The sequence below is a fragment of the Dermochelys coriacea genome, chromosome 1, assembly GCF_009764565.3.
Source record: "Dermochelys coriacea isolate rDerCor1 chromosome 1, rDerCor1.pri.v4, whole genome shotgun sequence".
Taxonomy (NCBI): domain Eukaryota; kingdom Metazoa; phylum Chordata; order Testudines; family Dermochelyidae; genus Dermochelys; species Dermochelys coriacea.
In genome coordinates this window covers 289,950,125-289,969,964 of record NC_050068.2, presented here as the reverse complement: position 1 = coordinate 289,969,964, position 19,840 = coordinate 289,950,125, and the positions used below count along the sequence as shown (strand labels likewise).

Sequence of the window (19,840 nt, the reverse complement as noted above, 5' to 3'; positions counted from 1 at the left end):
TTTTGTTCTTTATACTGTTTATGCCTTTGCATTCTTTCAGATGGACAATGAAAATCTATTAAGTCATTTTACTTTCAATTTCTCAATGCTGTAATGTTTGGGTTGCAAACACTGTAACACAAGTTTTCTTTGTTTAAAAATAACCATTTCTACTGGAATTTTAAAAGATAATCACTAACATTTTTATTTGTTTGGGTTTTCTATGTTTTGATTTGAACCAAATTTCAGTTTATAATGTCTATATAAAGTCACATAATATGTTTTCATAATTTAATACTTCAGTATTAAAACAAACATCAGAACTCCAAAAAAAGAAGTTCTACAGGAAAATTAAAGGGACACTGTCAATTTACAGAACGTGCTTCCGTCTAAAAATATGTTACCTCCTATAGTGCATAGTTGGTTCCATGGTTTCTCCACTTGTTCCTGTGTTCAAGATCAACACAGCAACAAGTGAGAAAAATATTTTAAAATGCATAACCACAAATTTTGGTCAGGGGACTCAAAAGCAGGTGAAACACTTAACTCATTTTCTTTTAAAATTAACTAGATATAAAATTGATGTCCCTTTCATCAATTTCTGATCTAATAGATTCTCCAGACTTAATGATAATTTATACTTGGTAGCTGGACCCAGCCTGATCACATACTCTTAATCTTTGGTGGCCTCTGTTTTCTACATAGTCTCTTTTCCACCCTTCAAAATTTCTTCAAAGCTACCAAGCTAATCCCTTGGCCACCTTGGATTTGTTTTTTCCTTTAACACGTTTTGCCTTAAGCTTCTTCCTCTGTCTGGGATTCATCCATACTGGGTACTGTCCATATTGGTCTAAAAGATTCTTTTTGTTTCTTTTAATCTGTGTGTCCATCTTAACTTTGTCTGAAAAAAGAAAGCATTTACAGAAGTCAATAAAAACATTTAAATCAGCTTCATACAAGATACTTAGAAACACAAGATTTATAAACAGTAACCAATATAATCTCTCTTCACACATGCCACAATTTTTTCAGTATCAGGAATTTCCCTAAGAGATTTGTTCGGGCCCCAAAAAAATGCAACACAGGATGATCCCTTCTGAATAATGCTGTTTGCCATGGCAAAGGAGCTGGTCTGGAGCGTGCATTTGAACAGATGCTCTTCCCCAAGCCAAGTATTGGTTGTTGAGAGCAGGAGCTAGTTGCTGGATGGAGGGGGGAGTGTGCAAACCCATGGAATCTAGGAGCAAGAGCTGGTAATGGAACCATGTTGTTAGGAGAGAGGAACAACATGGACTATGATATTACAGTTCAGAACTACTATTAATTATAGATACTGTGTTTTCTCTAATGTTGATGGGTGAAATGAAGGGTCACTAGTACCAACTAAAATGAAAAACTAGTTTAAAAAAGGCAATTCCCCTCCCCACCCCCATTGCTACTCCATTCCAGGCTTGAAAACCAGAAAGGCGGTGGTGGGGAGGGACATGAGAGAGAAAATGGTTGCAGGGAGTCCACAAAATAAAGGGGGATGGGAGGGTGGCACACGCAGGGAGTTTGTGGGAGAAATGGAGGGATGCACGGAGCCCCCTGGGTGTGCACTGAGCTCAGTCAACAGAAGCCATGAAGCGGCTGATCCACAGCATAGATTCACATCTGCAGGTTTCAGAACCTGGGCTTCAGAGTAGCAGCCGTGTTAGTCTGTATTGGCAAAAAGAAAAGGAGGACTTGTGGCACCTTAGAGACTAACAAATTTATCTGAGCATAAGCTTTCGTGAGCTACAGCTCACTTCATCCGATGCATTCGGTGGGAGAGGAAGATGATGTCTGTCTGTATCTTGTAGCTCACGAAAGCTTATGCTCAAATAAATTTGTTAGTCTCTAAGGTGCCACAAGTCCTCCTTTTCTTTTTTGAGAACCTGGCCTGTGTTTCCCTCTGGAGCCCAACAAATAGGGCAGCAAAATTAAAACCAAACTCACCACCTTGATCTTGGACTTTCTCGGGGGTGATCACCGTGGCTATTTCTTTAACCTCCTCCATTACAACATCAGCATTTGCTTTCAGGATGTTTTTTAATCGGCTGAGTTCCTTCGGCGCATTCTTCTTCCTTTTCTCAGCGCGCATCTTTCTCTTCCATTTACTCCTTAAACTCTTGGCCATTTTTGATTTTAGCTGAGATGAGGGAGAGGTGATCAAACAACCACCACCAACGTATGGTCTGAAAGTGGACACTTCGCGTGTAAACCCGCCACTTCCCCTCGCCCCCCCACAAGCCCCAGCCCCGGACACCGAGCGGGCGAGGAGAAGCCCGGCCCCTAGCCCTGTGCCGGGATGTGGGTGGGCTCCAGGCGGCCCCTCCCCCCACTCGCCGGACACAGCCGGGGACTGAGCCCGTCGCCGGGCCGCCAGCGCGCCGAAGGTTTCCCAGGAAACAGCGGGCGCCTCCCGCGGGCTGGAGCGCGGCTCGGCGGCGGCGGCGGCGGCGCGGCGGCGTTGGGGGTTCGCTACAGCAGGGAGGTCTCAGCCCACAACCGCCCCGCGACGCTCACAGGCGGCCGCGCACACCCCTCCCCCCCTTGGGGAAGGCCCCGGCGGGGCACGCGACCGCCGGGCTCGGCCACTTCACGGGGCGGGGGCCGCAGCTGGGCACGGGGAGGCTGGGCTGGGCCGGGCCGGGCCGCGCGCGCGCGCTTCACAGTCCACTCACCGAGAGTCGCCCGGAGCCGGCTCCCCCACGCGCCCGACTGCCAGTTGCGCAACAGCACCCGCCTTCCGGTGTCTGTGCGGCGCGTGCGCAGCCCCGCGGGGCGGGGGGGGGGGGATGGCGGAGCCCGCGCACGTACAGAGGCACGTGCCGGGGGCGGGGCCTGTGAGCCGCGGAGTTAACCCGTTCGGGGCGGGGGCGGTTGGAGCAAACCTCTCCGGCGAACGGGAGCGCGCGCGGGGCCGGGCGCGTGGTGACCAGCGCGGGATCCACCTTGGCTGGGGCCCTGGCTCCCCTCCGCAGTCACTGGCTCCCCGGGAGCCGCTGCGCCTTGAAGCAGAACAGCTACAGAAACAGCGGCCAAGAGCCCTGGGGGCACCTGATGGACTAACGGACGTGGTGGAGCATGAGCTTTCGGGGGTGAATTCACTCACCCGTTTGTATTGCCCCACAAAAGCTCATGCTCCACTACGTCTGTTAGTCTGTGAGGTGCCCCGGGGCTCTTGGCCGCTTTCACAGATCCACGCTAACGTGGCTACCCCTCTGATACCAGCTACAGAAACTCGCACATTACCCTGTATTCTACAGTCTCTAGGGTCTAGACATGGGGTCACCGTTTGCAAGGCACTGCTGCTTTCCCCGCCGTACAGAGAGAGATCTGAGCTGTTGAGTTAGAGACTAGTTTACGCAGAGGAAAGTGCTTTATCTAGTAAAAAGCCCAACGATGCAGGTTGAAAATACCTAGGAGAACTTGGTCCTTCAGCAGTGTTAATAAACTTACACATTAGCTATATACTGGAGGATGGCTAAATTAGTCCTCCTGCATTTGTTTCATGAGTGATCATATTTGCATACTAAACAATGTGTTCAACAAATCCAACATTTTATTCGCTGATAAAACCCGAGAGAAAATAAGGTGCTATTTTCTAGACAAAATTAACAGTAAACACACACAATGTAAAAGTAATTCCAAAGACTCATGCATCGGACCTTGTTACTGAACATTTAAAATTTTATTATATTTCTTAATACAGCTCAAATATAACAGCAGGAAGAACATTCACTTACAGTCCTCCTTGACCAACTTCTCAGCAAGCCAAACGCATACCTGGTCCTAAACTATCCCAGTTCTTTATTGCCAAGAACAACTTTCACTTTGCCTCCTCTTATTTTGCCCTCACTGGCTTTCCAAAATTTCACCAGCCTGGAAAACAGAACCCACATTCACACCAGAACTCAGGTCTTCCAAGTAACAAGTGCTGCTGCTAAGCAATGGTTTACATTTTCAGTTCTCTCCACTATCTGATCTTTGGAGCTCTCCAATCTGTACAGCTAGATGAACAGATTTTAGGATTAAGATTTTCCAATCTTAATGCATGCAAACATCTATAATTCAACGTTTTTGTGTGTGCAAAACCACATTCCATTTTTTAATTATATTTATGTTAATCAACAGCTGAAAGATAGGCAATAAATAATTAAGCAATCTAACTCTCTGTATTGTTCTGTTTATACTTGTCCTTGGTAATAAAATAATCTCATAGCTCTAAACCAGAGTAGATTAAAATCTTTTAAAGGAAGCGTAGTTATGTTTTACTAGTTAATAATTTCAAGTATTTCAAATCAAGATCCTATTAATATACATTTTTAGAATGACAGAATTTTAGCTTATGTAAAATATCACTATACACTAACAAAATGAAGAGACTTGATCTATTATCCAGACAGACTTATGATTCCAAAGGAACCATCCACAACAATTATAGGATAGCAGAAATAAAATGATGGGATTTTCTGACTGTTCATGTTAGGGCTATCAGAAGTTGACAAGCAAGCATTTTCATCAAAAACTACCCTGGTCACAAATTAAAGCCATTACAAAAGTAACTGAAATGGCTGCAGCGTGCAACTAAAGTAAAATATATATTCTGAGCAGAAACACATCAGTTACATAAAACCCTTTCATTTCTAAGAAAAAGATTCAGTAACCATGGAATGGAAAAATAGTAAGATTCGGTCTCAAAATATACTGCAGTTTGTATATAATCAAAACCAATCCTATTTAGACACAACCCTCTATACACCACATTTCACTACTTATGGAGGAGTTTCACCACAGATCATCTACAGTTATTTTTTATTTAATGTTTCTAGTAGGCGCAGCAGGTGCAGGAACAGATTGATGATATCCAAGTAGAGATTGATGGCAGCCAATATATACTCTTCCGGGGACAGTCTGTGCATCAGTAAATGAGTGTCATAGATGATAAATCCGCAGAACAGCAGCGCTCCCGCAGCAGCAAACAACAGCTCTATTGTCTCACTATAGAAAAACAGCTATAACCAAATGATAACGTGAGAAGGGAAAACATTTGTAAGTTCAAATTTCTTATACAAAGGCACTTCAGTATTAAAACAAAACTACAGTTAGACAATTGTAAATACTTTGCCCTTGTACTGGAATATACATATTGCTAAAAGCCAGTAGTAGAAGAGAAAATTCCAAACTTTTGTTTTCCCCACTCAAAAGAACACCCCCACCCTTGAGGTCTTAGGTCAGTGTCACCATTCTTCTAAGAGATGTGGATTAGATATGATTTACTTCAAAACTCAGTATATTTAACTCACAGTAGTGAAGTTAAGCATGTGCATAAGTGTTTGCAGGATAAGGGCCTAAATGAGCTGGGGGGGGGGTTGCTACTGGGTGATGCAAAGTATTGTCCAGAGGCTAAGCACACTGCTTTTGCAGTGCTCCAAACTGAAGGAGTAAGACAATGACAAACTGAGCATGTATGAACAAACTGAACAAAAAAAGTGCAAGCTGTATGCTAGAGCCTTCAATGTTGTCTATCCCAGAGGTTCTCAAACTTCCATTGCACCACAACCCCCTTCTGAAAACAAAGTTACTACACGACCCCAGGAGGGGGGCTGAGACCGAGATCTGCCACCCTGGATTCTGGATTCTGCCCTGGGTCCCAGCAAATTTATGCTGGCCCTGGCAACCCCATTAAAATGAGGTCCCAACCCACAGTTTGAGAACAGCTGGTCTCTCCCTATCATTCCAAATTTGTGCTATTAGAAGCAATGCTTCAGAGGAAGCTCTACTTTCAGGACAGTAATAGTGAAGGACAATGGGGGGGGGGGAAGTGGCCATCCTGCCTGCATCCAGTCAACTCAGATATCTAGTTAGGTTAAGTTCTTTCCCAATCAAACATACTCCCAATTTTACACTGCCAAAACCAGCATCCTACTGAAATCAATGTGAAAAATGCGGTCAAGAGGTTACAACATAACCTGTGCCAATAACATTCATAGATTGCATCAGCAATACCCACAGTTTTTGGTCTTACAATATAAATGAAAGATTTCTACAAAATGGTGACTGAACAGTATATTTTAATAGTTTAATTACAGATAATTCATCACTACATTAATTTGTAGTCAATTCCCTTTATAGTTAGCCAACTGGAGACACATACATAATACATTGGCTTATTATAGATCAAGGATAAAATTATCAACAGCACTCAAGTGACTTAGGAACTCAGGTTTTATTAAAAGTCAAAGTGTATTGAAAATGGGACTGATGATCCTAAGTCACTTTGGCACTTTTGATAAGTCTATTCCAAGATTTGTATAAATTTTACTTTGAGTTCTCAAGCATGTCCTATTCTAACAATTGTATTCTTTTAAAAATATATATAATTAGGTGTTAAGTATTTTGTTTTAGTTACTAGTTATGTCAAACAATCACTTCTAACCCCAAACACAATACATCTTACCCTCAAGAGACTGGAGAGGATGAAAATCCACAAGCAAGCAAACAGCCTGGAAAAAAAAAAAAGACATTCGTGTGTTAGCTATATTACTATTATTTCAAAATTTTCTTCAAATTTTTCCATCCCACAGAAAAACACCTTGAATACTCTAACAGTTATTCTCGCATATACATGCGAATACACACAAACACTCCTACCATTCACCCACAATCTCTCTGTTGCAGGTAGCAATGAAAACTGCTGTTAATGATTTGCTATTTGAAAGTTCCTTGATATTTCAGTGAAAAATACAAATAAATAGTTTGTTAGTGTAATACTAACATTATAGTTTTAAAATTGTTAACATAAATAGCACAACTGCAAAATAAACTATTTGCCAAAGGAGGGACCTATATAGAAACAAAAATTAAAACTCAGAATACCCATAAGATTCCCTTAAATCAATTACGCAACTCAGCTTTCTGTAGGCCTGACTTTTATTCCTGTATCTATAATACTTGTGCTTTTAAAATAGTCCAATAAGGGAACCTACCCTGCTCCGAATTTGCTGAAATCTCTCTTGGACTGCAAAGTATACACAGTCAGCCCAAGAAACACAGCAGTAGTCAGAATAAAAGCTTGTAAGACAACTGATACATCATAGAAAGTCACTGTAAACAGAAAAAAGTCAATTATTTAAAAATAGCATGCTGTGCATATAAATAAACATTGTGATGAGTTTTCTGTATTTATAGATTGTCAGTGTGAGAAAGCTAGATTTGACCTCACAATCTTGAGACTGATTTGTACGCTACACACGTACCATATGCTTCTACATTTGCTGGTTCTTAACATTTTTGGTATAGGGTTAGCTTTCTTAAATGGGCACGTCAAACCTTTTGTACCTGTGCTAAAAAACATTTTCAGATTTGTGCAAGGAAAGCCAGATCCAAGAGCAGAGAGGGAAGACAGGGTACTAATCCCATTCCTGCAATGGGAAAGTGGTATCTTTTCTCCTACTCTTTAACAGTCAAGTCATAGGGCTACAAAGCAAATGTAGAACTTCTATTTTTTCTATTTAATAGGAAGAAAGGATGACAATCTGATTTCCTCCCTCTGCTCCCAAGACTTTGCTACACATGTTGAAATCATGTGTGCAAATCCAAAATAAGAGCTCCGACACCAGCCAGGTCACATTTGGCAGTTTTAAACAGCAATGGGTGCAACATGTCCGATTCCTTTCCCTATTTCTGTCTGAAATCAACAGGCAATATTTGAATGACTACTAGCGTTTGTTTACCTGTGATAGCAACAGTCAATGCTTCCAAAAGGGTCTATGAGAAGAAATGGAAAAAAAGCATAAACTAAAGATATTCATATGAAAACACTGTACACATTCATCAGTTTGTAGTTTAAGTATTTTGCTACATAATCTTTTACTATATGCAGAATGTACCAGGTGCTATAGAAACCTATTTTTATTTTACAGCCTATCACCTTCCTTTCTCCATATATGGTACATGACAATTTTAAGTTATGTGGCTAACAAATTTCCCTTAAATAACAATAAAAAGGTAGGTACGTTTCTCAGCACTGTTGTTATAATAGAACTGTTTTCAGTTTCTCTGTCTGTATATTTTTCAGTATTAAAATACTTTCTTAGGGGAATTTTAGGACTATGGGTGGAAGTATGTACTTGTGTCCTTAACTCCTTTCCCTTGACCAACTAGCTTGAAATCAAATCCACTACTGTTATATTGGCACAGGACTGAAACAAAACTTGGAATTTTCCTTAGTTTTAGTATTAATTAAAGAAAGCATGAGGGGGAAAAAAAAAGTTTTCAGAACAGTACCTTGGCTGTTTTTATCCTGTTTACTCTTGGGGGAATTCTGTGGTACTGCATGCCGGCAGAAAATGCCCTCCCCCCACTTTGCTTCCCTGCAGAAAATGACAGGGAACCAAAGGGAAGCCAAGGGCTGGGATGTGAGGACGACCATGGGTGCAATTTTTTTTTTGAGGGTGAGGGGGCCTTGCTTCCCCCAAACAGAGATGGGATATGGGGGACACACGAGGTTTTGTGCCACTGCCCTCCCCCCACCACATTTCTGCAAGCGCAGAGCTGCCCAACTGAAGGAGGCTGTGTCTGGGCTCCAATGACTCTGCAGCTGAATGCCACCTCCTGGATCCTAGTGCCAGTCATGCTCTCCTTCTATGTGCTGGGACCCTTCCTGTTTTCTGTGCAACAGTGAGTGCCTGCAGTGGGGCTGGGTAAGTGGGGGGGCGGGGGTAATGAGGAAGTAGGTGGGGGGAAGGGGAAGATGCAGTCTGGGGGAAAAGGGAGCGGAATAGGCCGGGGGAGAGGAATGTGTGAGTGAGGGGAGGGGAATGGAGCAGTGGGGGAGGAGGAGGAGATGGGGAAGAAATGGGAATAGGGGAATTGCAGGGGGAAGCGGGAATCCAGCATGCGGCATCCTCTCAGCAGCAACTGGGGCTCCCACATTAAACAGGCCTCACTGTGACAAGCCCCAGCTCCCTACACCTGGACTCGCCTGATGAGCCTTCCCACACCAGATCCCCACCCTACTGAGCCCCAACCAGCTGCACTTGGACCCCGACCCTCACCCCACCTAGCCCCACTCCCCCAGCACCCAGACCCCTCCCCAAGCCCCCCACATCCAGACCCTCCCTCCCTGAGCCCCAACCACCTTCACGTGGATCCCCTGCAGAGTCCCATTGCCCCTGCATCTGGAACCCCCAACGAGTCCCCATGCATCCAGATCTGCCACTGAGCTGCTTGCACCCAGATTGCCCCACACAGAAACCTCTCACCCCACACCTGGATCTCCCCACACTAAGGCCCTCCACACTTGGATCCTTCTGGGCTGAGCCTGTGCACCCACACCTGATGCGCCTGGCACAGAGGGGCAGGGCCCTGGGGTGTTTCTGGGGCAGGCCTTTTTCAGGGTCAGGTGCAGCCTCACTGCTAAGTCCCTGTACTGGAGGAGGGAGGGTGGGGCTTCAAGGTGATCTCCCACCTCAGTGCAGCCAGTGGTCTGCGCTCCCCACTGCCACGCTGGAGCCACATTTATTTATTGACAAATAAAATTTGCAGAATTTTAAAATATTGCGTGCATAATTTTTAGGCAAAGAATTTCCTCAGGAGTACCTGTTGGATCAAATCAACTGTTCTGAGCCCTCACTTTCTTTAAATCTATTATGTCCCAAATTTACAGTTTTGTCCTATCCTTTTTGCAGTGTGTTATGTTTAAACTGTTGAGGAAATCTATTGGAATGCAACATTCCATACTGTACTTGGATGCAAGTTTTACAAAAATTATTTTATTTTAAACAACTGGACTAAAACCCTAAACGTTTTCTGCATCACAAGTACAGAAACAGACAAATATAAATCTACATTCCAATTTAGATAATGGACCCACTGCATGGCTTTTGGAGAAAACATCTTTGTGTCTTATAAGTCAGGAAAACCTGGTAGATATCTTCAGATTTGAAGAATACAATTTACACAACTTCTTCCAAGATGTCAAAGCCAGAGAAATGCTAGTGGTGCAACCAAAGCATCTCTTTTTGGCAGACTGAACTGTCCCATTACTTGGGACAAGAACTCCTTAGGCTATTGGAGGGGACTGTGATAACTACAAAATTCTACATATGGGCTGATTGGTAGTTATATATTATCATACATAGGATCAAAATTTGAGACTAGCTCATTCATATGGTCTTTGGATTGGAAACACGCTCAAAACTCTTAGCACCAAGAAGGAGAAAATCGATTTTAATCTTGTATACTAGAAGCCACTACTGGTCCCTGTCAATGACTGTGCTTGATCTCAGCTATCATTTTTTTAATGGTTTAGTAAGTATGGTAACACAGAAATTTCCTTGAGTCCCATGTTTCCTATTCAGCACCTTATAGACAAAAAAAAAAAAAAAAAAGTCCTTAAAGTCAAGGGAGATATTAAAAAAGGAAGAAGACAAAAAAAGAAAAGAAAACTTTGTTGAGGACTGTTTAAAGCCCGAAGACGATGTAATCTTTCCATAAGGAAGCTTGCAGAAGACTGATTGGAGGATATCAGGGAACAAGGTGTGGCCGGAGCATACCAAAATTCTGAAGGACTGAGAATTTTATACTATACCTTGCAAAAAGGTACAATGAAATAAATTAGCCACCACTGGTTTGTTTTAAAAAGTTATTTTCAAATAAAATTTACATTAAGCATTACTCTTGTAAAGAATGAAATGATAAGGATACTTACAAATCCAAAGAGTAGGTATAAATTAACAGGATGCTGATGTCTATACAGGGTTAGTGCTAAAATCATAACCAAAGATCCAAGCACAGATACCAAAAGCAAAGCAGGGCTGTAAAGTTTAACACAGGAAAGTCAGAGTTAAATAAAAGTAGTAACACTACTCTCTCTCGATTTTCTTAAGACGCTAATACTTATACCATATGTCTACAGTAATACTAAAATGAGGGGTGTGAGAGTTCCTTTTACCAAAAGATACAGGCTGTTAAGAGATCTATTAACTGGATCTAAAACAGCGATCTATTACACCTATGTTTGGAGGGGAAAAAATAAGCCCACTGCATATGCAAAATGTAAGAAGAAATTTTTATCTGTAAACAAACAAATCCATAACACTTATACATGCGGGCTCTAATTCTGCGAACACATCCGAGTAATTTTATGCACTAATCACACAGAATTCAACATAAACATTAACTAGTAATTTGCTGCTGAAATGAAATTGATAAAGTAGTTCCCCAAGCAAAACATAAGAAGTTTCAGAATTAGATGGGGTGTTTCTAACTATGGCCATGTCTACACTACAGAGCTTACAGCACTGTAGCACTGCTAGTGCAGACGCTCTAAGCCAATGAGAAAGAGCTCTCCTGCTGACATAGTACTGTCTACACCTATGCTTAGGTCAGGCTTGTGTTGCTTATTCACACCCCTGAAAAATATAAATTATACTGACTTAAGCTGTAGTGTAGACATGGTCTATAAATATAATTAAGATTTTATATGGTATCCATTATACAGCATTTTGTGCAGCTGTTTTATTGAAATTACAGAGAAAAAAAGAGTTAAGGCAAAATTACAAGAGCATATGTGGCACAGTGCCTGAGAGGGAAAGTTCCAGATGGAATACTACAGATGGAAAACCAACTCAAATAGGATCAGTTGTGGTGAAGGGACACTAGTAGAAACAGTAAGGAACATTGGGGAGCAGCGGATACAATTTCTGAAGCAAAAAGAATCAGGTATGAAGAATTTCAGGATAATTCTCAGTGAGTCAGCAATGGCCAGAAAGCCAGAAACAGTGACTGAGGATTGGGCGAGATATGGTCCAGCTTCCTGGGACATGGAAGTGACAGTTTGACTATAGAGCATTCCAAATGCTGAGTCAAAAAGCAGGGAGTTAGGAAGACATTAAGAAAAAAAACTGCATTAGTTGAGATGTGAAAAGATTAAGGCATGTATCTCAGCAGAGAGAGGATCAGGATATGTAAGAAGACAGGAAAGAGAAATATAGGAAGAAAGTAAACAAGATCTAGTCAGATTCCAAGATTTCTAGTAGAGGAATACAGTTAAAGAAAATTATAGAACCAAAGACAAAGAGGCTGTTTTACTCAGAATATATCTGGGAGATGTAAAAATATTAATATAATTAAATATCCCCTCTTACTTCCCTCCCACAAATTCCAAAGTGACCATTGCACCAGCTACATTTTACTTTTTGAAAAGATTTCCCATTTCATTTAAGAACTTTACCTTTCATGCACAAATGTCTGAACTGGAGTAGAGTACAGAAAAATTGCAGATGTCACTGTGGTCAAAAGAACTTGAATTGAAAGAATACTGTAGACTTTTCGTAGAAAAGCTAGGATAAAGAAACAAAAATGACATGTCAACTTTGAATACTCATTTCTGAATCACATTTTAAGACTTTAAAGTAGACAGCAAATTCAATCTGAGTTTGCAATGTGATATGGAAGCAACAGAAACTGATGTAATTACTGAACTGCATAAAAACATGCCACAGAGCAAAGCAGTAACAGTTCTTTCACCTTACAGCTTTGATGCACCTGTGCAGTATGTGGAGATATAACTAGGTGCAATGGGATGAAAGAAAGAAAATTTTGGCTATTAGATCATAAACAGTCTCCCAAGATGGTAAAAGACCCATTAGGGATTTTACATTAGGCTGGACACAACTCTATAAAAAAGACTGCTGAAAAATCCTGTATGGGCAGAGACATGGTCCCAAATGATTTAAGTGTACTGAATAGGTTTATAAACACAGACTCCACACATTTAGAGCAAAAAAAAGTCTCTTCACATCAGTAGCCTTATGTCACCACCTAAATTCTTAAGATCAAGAAAAAATATGTTTTTCTACACCAATAGATTTAAAACCTCCAGTCCCCCTGACTAACTTTTTAAAAGCTGTTCTAGAAGCCAAATTTGACATTTATGTTTCCTCCATAACATTGTTTCAGAGTAGCAGCCGTGTTAGTCTGTATTTGCAAAAAAGAAAAGGAGGACTTATGGCACCTTAGAGACTAACAAATTTATTTGAGCATAAGCTTTCGTGAGCTACAGCTCACTTCATCGGACGCATAACATTGCTTGAAGTTCAAACTGAATACTAGAGACTAAATCACCTAGTGAGAAACAGGTGAAATCTGAATAGAGGAGTTCACAGCCTCTTCCCCGCGTTCTGATAAGAGACAGAACCTCAAGTAAGGAGGGTGAACGCCTTGTGCAGAACGCCAGTGCAAGGCGGGTGTCCTGCTTAAATTGGATTTAAGTGGTGCACTGACTTTCTGCTAATGCTGCATAAAGATAACTTTCTGGATGAAATGTGAGAGTAAACTATCAATTAAAGCTATAACCATCAAGGGATGGATTAAGCAGCTGGGAGAGCAGGAAATTCCTCGTTCAGGAATCTCAATTATATTTGAATCCACTTTTGATAATAAAACAAGTTGACCTTCCCCTGAACTGTACTCATCCTGGGTACTGCTTGGTGAGTGACCCTAAAGTGGCTACTAGAAGAAAGCCTACTATTAATCAAAATAGCCATATGGTGTTTTTAGACCCAATGACGGGAGCTGGATTAAAATGCCCGCCCCTCAGACTGCAGCACCCGGGGCGTACGCCGGGAGACAACAGGAAGCGAAACACTGGCAAAGCCGAGCCACAGCGGCAGCGCGGAGCAGCGAGCGGGCTTGTGCTGCACTGAACCCAGAGCGTCCCCTCCGTGGCTACCGGGGGCCCGAGGGGTAAAGGCCCCGCGGGGCAGGGGATGGAGGAGTCCACGCTGAAGGGGGACCCTGCCGGCCCCGCAGCGGGAGCCCCTCACGCCAGCGGGGGGGCGGGGGCTCCGGGTCCGGGTCTCACCCATGCGGATGTGGACACTGGCCGAGGCCACGTTGCTGCCGTAGTTGAAGTCATCCTCGAGGGAAGACCGGGGGTACCGCGGATCGGCCGCCGCCGCCTCCATCGCCGCTGCCACCTGGCCAGCCGCCTCCGCCCGCGGCTGCAGCCAAGCGACCGACGTCCGCTCCGCCGGCTTCCGGGGGAGAGAATCAAACGCCGAGACACCGAGCCAGCCCCAGAACCGCCGAGCGCATCGATGGCGGGGACGCCTGGCTCGCGAGCCGCGCGGGGCGGGAGCTCCACGTGGGGCAGCCTGGGACTGCAGCGCCCGGGCCGCCCCGCCTCGCCTCGCCTCGCCTCGCGCGCGCCCTGACGGAGAGCCTCAAACGTTGCTCCCATCTCGGTGAAGGCTCGCTCTTGCCCGCGGGGCGCACGGTGGCTGTTAGTGTTTAGGCGGGCGGGGTAGTTCCTCCACACTCATTCAACCCCTAAAACCCTTGATTCAATTCAGGGCCAAATGGTGTTTCTGCAGCTGCTCGAACCCTGCCCCAGAAGCCTAACTAATAGATGGCTCCACTCGAACGGTAACAAAAGATGTATGAGCATCTGATCAAGCTGTTTACAAATGGGCTAAACCCAGGGATGCTTAGACCCCTGTCGGTCGCTCCAACATGGTCAGGCAGGTATTCGCAATGAACCCTTAAAAGTTTACTTTTTTACACCCTTTAGCAAACAAGCAAAGTCATGGCCAATGACTGACTTCAGCTAAAAACCAATTTAAGACAGTTCACCCTTCTTTTGACTCTGAATCCATATAAGGTTTCAGAGTAGCAGCCGTGTTAGTCTGTATTCGCAAAAAGAAAAGGAGGACTTGTGGCACCTTAGAGACTAACAAATTTATTAGAGCATAAGCTTTCGTGAGCTACAGCTCACTGCATCGGATGCATTCGGTGGAAAATACAGTGGTGAGATTTATATACACACACACACACACAGAGAACATGAAACAATGGGTTTTATCATACACACTGTAAGGAGAAAGAAAAGGAGGACTTGTGGCACCTTAGAGACTAACAAATTTATTAGAGCATAAGCTTTCGTGAGCTACAGCTCACTTCATCGGATGCTATCCTCTGTGTATGCCGTGTTGGTGTAGCTGTGTCCTGTGACCTGTAAGAGATATTACCTCCCACACCGTGTCTCGCTGATATCCTGCACTGTAAGGAGAGTGATCACTTAAGATGAGCCATCACCAGCGGAGGGGGGGAAGGAGGAAAACCTTTCATGGTGACAAGCAAGGTGGGCCATTTCCAGCAGTTAACAAGAACATCTGAGGAACGGTGGGGGGAGAAATAACATGGGGAAATAGTTTCTTTGTGTAATGAGTCATCCACTCCCAGTCTCTATTCAAGCCTAAGTTAATGGTATCCAGTTTTTCAATCTCCTTTCTCCCTAAGGCCTTTCTTCCCTATCTCTTCCCTTCCTTGCTGACAAATAGTTTTTCCTTTGCACCTGAGTTCACATAGGCCCTAATTTTTTAAATAACACTGGTTTGTGGGGTGGGCCATGTGGACTTATTTTAAGACAAATTCTCTTTGTCTTATTTAAAACCATCTGCAGTCAACCCTATATCAGTAAGAGGCCTTCTTTTAAAAACTTCCCTTTATTGCATTAAGAAAAGGAGTACTTGTGGCACCTTAGAGACTAACAAATTTATTAGAGCATAAGCTTTCGTGAGCTACAGCTCACTTCATCGGATGCATTTCAAGCTTATGCTCTAATAAATTTGTTAGTCTCTAAGGTGCCACAAGTACTCCTTTTCTTTTTGCGAATACAGACTAACACGGCTGCTACTCTGAAACCTTTATTGCATTAGTTATTCTTTGAACCAGACATCCTCCCTACTTCATTCCTTATGACTCAATACTTTCAAGGTCTTTCTTGCTAGTTAGGGCCTTTCACTACAACACATATTTCTTGAACCTAACTTTAATTCTCTAATTATATATTCTATACCTCAGCTGGCAATTACACCTCCAGCTGCATTGCAAACCTACCCTTTGTCTGCAGCATCAGTGGGAGTTGAGGGGGCTCAGAACCTCCAAGGGTTGCTCAGCACCTGGCAGGGTTAAGCCCTAACTCACCATTTCTATTAAATAAAGTTCCTTTGTGATATAGCAACACTGAATTTGATTTATAATAGATTTTCTTTAGCATGTGGATAAATATGTACCATGAGAATCTACAATGTACTTCACATTAACAGCTGAATATAAAGTAAATATAAAAAAGGAGGGGGTATAAATATAAGTAGAATTAGTGTTTGTAGGAAAAGTTTTTCACTATACTGACACAGGTCTGTTCCACTCACTGTGATGGTTTTGTGAGGCTTTAGATTTGTTCCTCTCTCCTAGAAGCCTGTTTTTAAGCCAGAAATGCCCAAGGGGAAATGTGAAGGTTGAAAAAGCAGCTTCTCCAAAATGGTTTGCCTCAAAATTATTATGTGGTAGTACATCTCTTTCCTCATTGAGTCAAAGTAAACAACAACTATGTTCTGTAGAAGTTTTCAGAAATTATTAATAGAGGTAAAGGAGGCCTTTGGCTCTAGAATTTGCTCCTGATGTATACCCCTCTAAGCCTAGTTGTGTCACTTTAGGGTACAATACAAAGCATATCTTTGTTGAGGCTTTCTCCTAATAATGGGATTGATCCTGTAAGATGCTTAGTACCCTCAGTTAAATTCAGGGTAAATTGAGGGTCTTCAGCATCTCACAGAAGACACATAGCAGTTTGCACGATCAGGCTTTATAAATGTTGGATTTCACTTGGTAACTTGACCTTTGGCTGGTTATTTCCTGCCTGTGAACTCTTTAAGCAGGTGATTTTGGATGATCTGATGGGCAAAGCAAGGTGGTGTTCCCTTATTTTAAAAAAATAATTTAGTTATATTAATTATTAGTTACATAATTAGTATGCCAAAGATGCTGATATATTGTAGGGTTAGACACTTAGAAATGCTGTAATAAATACATGTAATACATACAAATAATTTTTTTTAAAAATTAGAAACAATTGAAATGGTAAAAAAAAGTTAACCGCAGTGCCTTCTAATTGTGTACTTCTCCCATGAGAATCTAAACATACCAATTCTACGATGCTGTGATAAAATGATTCTAAGCAAATTTTTCAGATATTCAGTTGTTGTTTCAAGTTCCTACATGGCAGTCTCAGAGGAGAAAATCTTATTTTAAAATTAACATCATTTTCTACTCTGCAAAATTATTATGGTTCTATTAATGTCATTTCGCATTTTTAGACACTGAAGAGCAAAATCATTCAGCTTCAGTCCTGGATTCTTTGAGCCTCAGAATTAGTGAGGACTGGACACTTTCACATCTGCAAGGCTATTCCAAAGTACACTTACAAGCATATACATTACATTGTAACTACAAAATGTAATGATGTTCTTATGAGGCAGGAAGTCAGCACAAAGAAACTCAAGGACAGATGTGCCATCTGCTGCTGTAATATCCTTGATAGTGATTGTGAAAATCCACAAATCAGAGGATGAGAGTTTATCTTCTTTAATACTTCATGAAACAGACAAACTGCTGGTCTGGCCTTTGGCAATCAGAGTTCCAGGCCAGCCTTTCATTCTTCTAGGATGAAGTACTTCTCTGAATGTTTCCTTTAGCTGTACATACACCTTAGCTTTACTTGATAAGACAGTACATTGCTATTCATCTTATGTCCTGTCTACACTACAGTATTTGTCATTGTATATAACCAATGAACTGTAACGAGGTTGACTTCACACTTTGTTCTTGATCATATATCTTGATCTTGAAATATATTGTGAACATATATTTCATACTGTGGTTCAACCTTGCTAGCAAGCAAGACCTTAGTTCAAAACAGGTCTGTTGCCTGCATACCATTGGGAGCACTTTTGTGTGAAGATGTGAAGTATCAGATGTGTTAGGGGAAACATTCTACACAAAAGAATAAATGGACACAAATCTGGTATCAGGAATCATAACATTCAAAAACCAGTAGGAGAACACTTCAACCTCTCTGGCCACTCAGTAAAAGATTTAAGGGTGGCAATTTTTCAACAGAAAGTCTTCAAAAACAGACTCCAACGAGAAACTGCTGAGCTTGAATTAATATGCAAACTGGATACCATTAACTTGAGTTTGAATAGAGACTGGGAGTGGCTGGGTCATTACACATATTGAATCTATTTCCCTAAGTTAATTATCCTCACACCTTCTTGTCAACTGTCTAAATGGGCCATCTTGATTATCACTACAAAAGTTTTTTTCTCCTGCTGATAATAGCTCATCTTAATTTATCTCACAGTTTGTATGGCAACTTTCACCTTCTCTGTATGTGTATATATATATATATATATATATATCTTCTTACTATATGTTCTATTCTATGCATCCGATGAAGGGGGCTGTAGCCCACAAAAGCTTATGCTCTAATAAATTTGTTAGTCTCTAAGGTGCCACAAGTTTTCCTGTTCTTTTCACACAGTGGCTGATGCACTAAATTTCTCTAGTATAGATGAGGCCTCTGTGTGAAGCTACCTTTTCCTGAGAAATCTATTACCCCATCATCTAGCAGCTTTTCTGGGCTGTTCAGTTACTCAGTGATCAAACATGGGGGAAAAAAAACATAGCGTGCAGCACCAGAGCTATCAGACAGGTTTGAAAAAATGCTCACAATGAAATGAAATGAAAATGTGTGACAAGGCTGATGGATTCTGGTATCAGCATACAGTTACAGAAACCTATGCAAGCAGTTAAGACATAGGTTCTGTACTTGAAAAAAAACATTAACAATCCTCTAGACTGGTACCAGCAGCTGAAGCAGGATAGGACAGCTGCCTAGAGTATTCTAGAGTACACTGAACAAACAAAGCTGTGCAGGTACTATGTATGCATGAGCAAACTTTGTTAGCCCATGAGAGAGACAGAAAAGGAATCTGAACTGAACACACTGAACCGTATTTAATGTAACTTGGTCAAATTGACACGTTGAAACATGATTACACCAAGCATGGTTCTATTTCTAAATTTGACTTTAGACTCAAATTTCCCTCTATCCCATATACAACTGGTTTTCTCTCACAACTTATTACTGCACATTGTTCATTTAAATAATGATGAATCATGAATTTTTATATGTTAATATTAGCATTTCAAACTTTCTCTGGTGTTTATTCATAATTTTACATCCTTTTCACATCTTTCAAGGCAGTATCGCCCATTTGATCCTTGACAAACTGGGGAATGAGTGTTTTTAGGGTCAAAAGCAGGTTGAGATCAGTCTGTTATTTTTAGTTCAGCCTTTGTTATAGTAGTCGTTACTCTAGTGAAGTTAAAAAAGGAGCACTACCATTTTATTTCATGTACAAGACTGGGAAATCTAGAGTGTTACTGTTAGGGTTGCCAGGCGTCTAGTTTTCAACCGGAATGCCCAGTCGAAAAGGGACTCTGACAGCTGCTGACTAGGCAGTTAAAAGTGTGATCAGTGGTACAGTAGGGCTAAGGCAGGTTCCCTGCCTACCCAGGCTCTGTAGGGTTCCCAGAAGCAGACAGCATGTTTGGCTCTTAGGTGCAGGGGCAGCCATGGGTGCTCCACATGCTGCCCCTGCCCTGAGCACCAGCTCCTCAGATCCCATTGGCTGGGAGTTTGGCCAATGGGAGCTGCGGGGGCAGTGCCTGTGGGTGATGGCAGCACGCAGAGCCCCCCATGGCCCTCCGGCCTCGGGGCCACAGGGACATGCTGGCCACTTCCAGGAGCCACCTGAGGTAAGCGCTGCCCAGCCAGAGCCCACATCCCAACTTCATAACGGAGCTCACATCCCCTCCCAACCCTCTACCCCAGCCTTGATCCCTCTCCCACACCCAAACTGCCTCCCGGAGTCCGCATCCTTCAGCCCCTCCAGCACCCCAACCCCCTGCCTCAGGTCAGAAC

General features: G+C 42.5%; 2 protein-coding genes across 2 annotated transcripts; both read right to left on the bottom strand.

Moving 5' to 3' along the window:
* LLPH (LLP homolog, long-term synaptic facilitation factor) lies at positions 1–2,810 on the bottom strand. The gene is made up of 3 exons (XM_038410062.2): positions 2,685–2,810; positions 1,957–2,149; positions 1–880 (listed from the first exon to the last, which is right to left on the bottom strand). The coding sequence occupies exons 2-3, from the start codon at positions 2,135–2,137 to the stop codon at positions 717–719; spliced, it is 345 nt and encodes a 114-aa protein (XP_038265990.1). The 5' UTR covers positions 2,138–2,149; positions 2,685–2,810; the 3' UTR covers positions 1–716.
* Positions 2,811–3,668: 858 nt separating this feature from the next.
* TMBIM4 (transmembrane BAX inhibitor motif containing 4) lies at positions 3,669–14,311 on the bottom strand. Its single transcript, XM_038387231.2, has 7 exons — positions 13,874–14,311; positions 12,242–12,350; positions 10,718–10,823; positions 7,740–7,773; positions 6,993–7,110; positions 6,464–6,509; positions 3,669–5,018 (listed from the first exon to the last, which is right to left on the bottom strand). The coding sequence occupies exons 1-7, from the start codon at positions 13,974–13,976 to the stop codon at positions 4,812–4,814; spliced, it is 723 nt and encodes a 240-aa protein (XP_038243159.1). The 5' UTR covers positions 13,977–14,311; the 3' UTR covers positions 3,669–4,811.
* Between the last annotated feature and the right edge of the window lie 5,529 nt (positions 14,312–19,840).